Source organism: Balaenoptera borealis (genome assembly GCF_965194805.1).
Source record: "Balaenoptera borealis genome assembly, chromosome: 10".
NCBI lineage: Eukaryota > Metazoa > Chordata > Mammalia > Artiodactyla > Balaenopteridae > Balaenoptera > Balaenoptera borealis.
The window spans coordinates 107,599,185-107,605,184 of NC_138874.1; the positions used below are offsets into that span (position 1 = coordinate 107,599,185).

Here is a 6,000-nt window from a genome sequence, read left to right on the forward strand (position 1 = left end):
AAATTTGCATCAGAAGACACTATCAGGAAAGTGAAAAGACAATTTATAGAATGGTAGAAAATATTTCTAAATCATATATCTGATAAGGGTCTAATATTCAGAATATATAAAGAACTCTTATAACTCAACAATAAAAGACAAAACCCCAGGGCTTCCCTGGTGGCGCAGTGGTTAAGAATCTGCCTGCCAATGCAGGGGACACGGGTTCGAGCCCTGGTCTGGGAAGATCCCACATGCCGCGGAGCAACTGGGCCCGTGAGCCACAACTACTGAGCCTGCGCGTCTGGAGCCTGTGCTCCGCAACGGGAGAGGCCGCGACAGTGAGAGGACCGCGCACCGCGATGAAGAGTGGCCCCCGCTCGCCACAGCTGGAGAAAGCCCTCGCACAGAAACGAAGACCCAACACAGCCAAACATAAATAAATAAATAAATTTATTAAAATAAAAAAAAGACAAAACCCCAATTTAAAATCTGCAAAGGGGAATTCCCCGGCAGTCCGGTGGTTAGGACTCTGCACTTTCACTGCCGAGGGTGAAGGCTCAATCCATGGCCCGGAAACTAAGATCCTGCAAGCTGCATGGCGTGGCCAAAAAAAATAAAAATATCAATAAAAACCTGCAAGGAACTTGAAAAGACATTTCTCCAAATGAGATACACAAATGGCCTATATGTATATGAAAAGACACTATTATACTATTATCATTACAGTAATACAAATCAAAATCACAATGAGATACCAGTTCACCCCCATTAGGATGGCTATTACTAATAAAACAACAGATCATAACAAGTGTTGAAGTGGACTGGAGAAATTGGGACTCTCATACATTGCTGGTGGAAGTGTACAATGGTGCACACACTTTGGGAAAAAGTTCCAGCATAAAATTACCAGATGGCCCAGTAATCCCACTCTGAGACATATTCCGAAGAGAACTGAAAACATATATTCACACAAAAACTTGTACATGAATGTTTATAGCAGCACTATTCACAATAGCCAAGTGTTCACCTATGGATAAATGAATAAACAAAATATGGTATAGCCATACTATGGAATATTAATTCTGGTCATAAAGGAATATAGTACTGATACATGCTACAACATAGATGAACCTCGATAACATTATGCCAAGTTAAAGAAACCGGACACAAAAGGCCACAAGTTATATGAGTCCATTTATATGAAATGTCCAGATTAGGTAAACCATAGACAGAAGTAAATTAGTGGTTGCAAGAGGAGGGAGGAGGGGGCAATTGGGAGTGACTGCTAACAGATATGGGGCTTCTTTCTGGGGTGATGGAAATGATGTGGTGATAACTGCACTCATAGTGAACATACTAAAACCCACTGAACTGTACGTTTTAAAACAGTGAATTTTATGTTATATCTCAATGAAGAAAAAAGAACTATAATCGGAAACAGTTAAAACTAGTGACCTCAGTGGGAGAAGAGCAGCATACTTTCACTCTTCATTTAATACTATCATGCTGGGTTTTTTTAACCATAGGCAAGTTATTATTCAATAATTTTAAAATTCATATATGCACATGTATAAATATATGTATTTATGCTTTTGCCACAGCTGCCCAATCCATTCTTCTTCTCTGAGAACTTCCCCCACTGCTGAGGTATGGGCCTCAATAGTTACGACTATCCTATATAACACTGCCCTGGCCATAGCTGACTAGTGGAGCCCTGACTCCATGCTGGGCCAATCAGATTCTCTAACCCTGGAATTTGGGATTAAGATAAAGATGCTAGCTCAAGTGGGTTGGAACTGACAGGTGAAATTGGGAGCTGTGGAATAGAGAAAGATAAAGTTTGTGTGCAGAGATGAACGTAGCCTAAGGGAGAAAAACTGAGAAGCGCTGCTTGGTTGGATTCCCGCTAGTTTTCCAATTCCATTCAGTAGTCTCTTGGGATACCAAGCCACCCTTCCTGCCTTTGGGTTTTATAGTCTTATAACAAATCACTTTTTTTCAGTGGTCTAACAAGGGCCAGGTGGTAGGAGAGATCGAAGGTGGGTACAGACAAAAGGGGGTGAACTGTCGGTACAGAATCATGGTGACAATAAAAAAGCAGACAGACTTTTAGATGATCTTATTATCGCTTTAAATTCTCTAAAATGCTAGTGATAAAATACTACTCCTTTCCCTCCTCCACACACCAATTCCTTTTTTTCATGAGCTAGTCTAGTTCTAGTTCTGTTAGATATGACCAAAGTGCCTTGAATATAACCAAAACTAATGATCTTGACCCAACCAACAATCTGAAGAGAACGTACATAAAGAATCAGTTGATAAGCATTCCTACTTTTCTGAAATTAACAGCAGTTATTAATTCAAGTTATTAATTCAAGTGAAAAAAATTCCTTCTTTAAAATAAAAAATGATTAAAAGAAAAAGAAGTATACAAAACTTTTTCTCATCTAAGATTCCTGCTTTTGTTTAAGGGAAGCAATTTAATATGGGTCAGTAAATGAACAATCACTGTGGGGACTGAGCCATCAGCATTATGCACATAACAGAGTCCAATAAAGTATTCCTGAATCTTAAGCCTTTGGACCTCAAGATTCTACATATAAAATCTCTTAGAGGGCTTCCCTGGTGGCTCAGTGGTTGAGAATCTGCCTGCTAATGCAGGGGACACGGGTTCGAGCCCTGGTCTGGGAAGATCCCACATGCCGCGGAGCAACTGGGCCCGTGAGCCACAACTACTGAGCCTGCGCATCTGGAGCCTGTGCTCCTCAACAAGAAAGGCCACGACACGATAGTGAGAGGCCCGCGCACTGCGATGAAGAGTGGCCCCCGCTTGCCGCAACTGGAGAAAGCCCTCTCACAGAAACGAAGACACAACACAGCCATAAATAAATAAATAAATAAATAAATAAATAAATAAAATTAAAAAGTGTTTAAAAAAAAATCTTTTAGAAACTGGTACAGAAACATAAAAGGTATTTTTTGAAGGCTTACAGGAAAAAATTTACATATGAATAACTGTAATATGGAAGATACAAATTCAAAATATGGATTGGTTCACAAAGATGAATTATGATTCATACAGTTATGACTGGCCTCTAAGAGAATTTCAAAGTTTCTTATCCAAACCAAGAAAAAAGAATTAGAATTAGGATTTGCATGTGAGAGTAACTCGTACCTGGTACGATCACATCGCATTCTCTGAACCAATACAATGTCCACCAGGACTGTCCTTAGTTTAGATTTGTGGTCACAGTAACCACCACAATTTACACCATTTCTGATTGATTAATCAGTCTTTCCATTGCCTCTCCTCAGCAAATGTTCACGGAGCCCTTTTGATGTACAGATGTATTCTAGGTGAATAAAGCAGATACACGCCCTGAATTCCCAAGGTGAAAATACAGCCGAGGAACCCAAGAAACAAGTGATTTCAACAACATGCTTTACAAGCTAATTTCCAGGCCACACAGGATCCTATAATTACATGCAGCAGGAGGTACCTAACTTAGGTTCCCAAAGGAAGAGTAAGATTTAGCCAGGAAAGTGGCCCTGGGAGAGGAAGTGGGGACCGGGCAAAGGAAATAGCCTATGCAGAAAGCCTAGAGGCAAGGTTCAACATCAAAGAACTGAAAGAAGGTTCAACATGAGGGGGAATATAGTGATGAGGTCTGAGGGCTGGGCAGGGGCGGGGCCCAGAAGGCTTCATAAACCACAACAGACGGGCATTCCTTTTCTATCTGGGGGAAAGATGGATTCAAAACAATTTCCTACTAAACAAAAAAGAGTCCACAAGTTTAACACCTCACTTACTTCTCACACGAACATACTTGTAAATGGTTTTAAGATAAAGTTATTCAATATATTCACAGTGATAGGAAAATATAGCAAAAATATATACTATACATCAGAACAGCTTCTACAAAAACATCATGACTGTAAGTATTAGTTTTCTCTGTAAGACACAACCTGTATGAGAATAAGACATTCTGGAGGGAAACACATCCACAAGGTCCCGGTTCCCACAACACTACACAAACTTTACAAAATACTGTGAAGCCAATACTTTATATCCAAATTACACCTTTTGTACTACAATGAGTCGTTTGCCTCTTAGGATCATACACGCAGGAGACAAAATCTGACACAAATACATTCAAATATATACTACATATAAAATCACCTCATTGATCCAGCAAGACTAGGATAGGGGTATTTCTCATAAATAAATTTTCTAAACATCAATAACGGGAACTTCATCCTTTAAGCACCAAAACTTACTTTTGAAAGATTTTTCCTAAAAAGTATTTATGCCCCTGCACCCTCTTAAACCTACTGTGCAACTTAATCTTCACTCCACATTTTGGGGCCATTATTTTGGAAATCAATTATTGGTTCCAGTATTCATTACGAACATCAATTACTAGGATTCAGTGGAGAGATATATGCCCCTTCCTCAAAAGCACCCTTGATGGATATACAGTGATTCAAAAAAAAAAATTTTTTAACAACATATACATAGTTTTAAATTTCTTCTTTATCAGGTTGTCGGTGTTCACTGGCTACAGTCCGGTTGCCTATCCAGGCCTTCTTCTAATTTGCTGTTTCTAGTTTCAGCCTGGGAAACCAGCTAACTAAACTAGCTCAAATTATAAGGAAAATGAATGAAGATTTGCTGAGTGAGCCTTTCCTGCAAGAAGTACATACATTTTCTGCCATCGGTTTTGGCTGCTGGGGACTACTGAGCTTCTTAATAGGCGTTCTCACTAATATCCCACAACGTCTTAAGTGAGGAAGGCCACTCTACAAGTTTAAGTTACCTCCTGACACGTCAGGTGTTCTGATCTAACACACTGATTTCTGGTCGGGTTTGCGTCCACCACTCCTAAGCGCAAAAGACATGGGGGTTGCGGCCAAAATGCCCAGTTAACTGCAAACAAACCTAAATTTTCCGTAGCAGAAAAGTGGCATTAACAATAATTGCAGCTAAAATTTACTAAGCTTGCCTGCCACATCCTAAGCTCTTTCTATGTAGGAGCGCGTTTGAGTAGTCCAACATTTCTTGCTACCTCTGGCACAAGAGTAGATGGAGACTGGGCTGGTTTTAAAGGCATCCTAAAAGAAAAATTAAGCTGTTACACTAAATCTTATCTCGAAAAGAGAGGATGTGTGTAATACAGGAGTTAGAGCCAACTTCTGCTGCGAGGGAGCGAGCACTCCCCCGACACACCGGAAGTTTTGAAATATCCTGCAGGCTTCCCCTAGGCAAAGTGCTTTTCCTTCACCCCATCTCCGCCGGCCCTCGCGAAGGTTCAAGGGCCCCTCCGAGCTCTGCCGCACGCGGGGCTCGGGCCGCCAGCAGGGCCACGAAGGGAAGCGAGGCCGTCAATCACGGCCGCCCGCCCGCCCGCCCGCTCGCTCCTCGCGGCGTAACCTTGGCCGCTTGCGAATCGCGAATCGGGCAGGTGGGAGGCACCTGCGGCCGGGCCCGGGAAGCCGCGGCCCGGAGTCCGCGGTGTGGAACGCCGGCCGGCGCAGGCCCGGCTGGCCGTCTCGGCCGCGCGAGCCCTCGAGGTAGCCCCGCGTGGGGCCGCGCGGCGGGGTCGGGCCCGGGGCTCCGTCAACTCGGCGGCCACCCCGGCCCGCCCCCGGCGCCGCCACTCACCGAAGAAGCCCTGCACGATCCCCAGCGGGTGACTGAGCCAATCCTCCCCACAGGGCATCTCGCAGACGGGCCGGAGCCGGCGCGGCCCGGCGTCCCGCGCCGCTGCTCCTCTTCGCTGGCTCGGCCGCTTCTCGCCCTCGCCCTCGCCCTCCCACGCAGGGTGAGCCTCGCGGCGCGGGCCGCCCGGCCTCCCCGCGCCTCAGAGAACGGCGGCTGTGGCGGCGGCAACGAGGCGCTGCCGGAGACGGGCAGGTGGCGCGTGCGGGCCCCCAACCTCCACTTTGCACAATGGCGGGAAATAGGCGCCGCCGACCGCGCTGCCTGCGACCTGGGTGGAGCTCACGCGAGGAGGGGCG

The 6,000-nt window shown here is 44.7% G+C and overlaps 1 protein-coding gene and 1 long non-coding RNA gene across 3 annotated transcripts in view; one reads left to right on the top strand and one right to left on the bottom strand.

The window, feature by feature from the left end:
• LOC309635582 overlaps positions 1-2,934 on the top strand; it is a 35,071-nt gene extending 32,137 nt beyond the window's left edge. Inside the window, exon 2 of the long non-coding RNA XR_014248895.1 lies at positions 2,596-2,934. This is a non-coding gene — a long non-coding RNA (uncharacterized lncRNA). The remainder of the gene's footprint in view (positions 1-2,595) is intronic.
• The window catches only part of MCMBP (minichromosome maintenance complex binding protein), a 69,174-nt gene extending 63,174 nt beyond the window's left edge, over positions 1-6,000 (bottom strand). For both annotated transcript variants that reach the window (XM_082407054.1, XM_082407053.1), the window contains exon 1: positions 5,645-6,000. In XM_082407054.1, the coding sequence (XP_082263180.1) occupies positions 5,645-5,702 (58 nt within the window). In that variant the 5' untranslated portion in view covers positions 5,703-6,000. The remainder of the gene's footprint in view (positions 1-5,644) is intronic.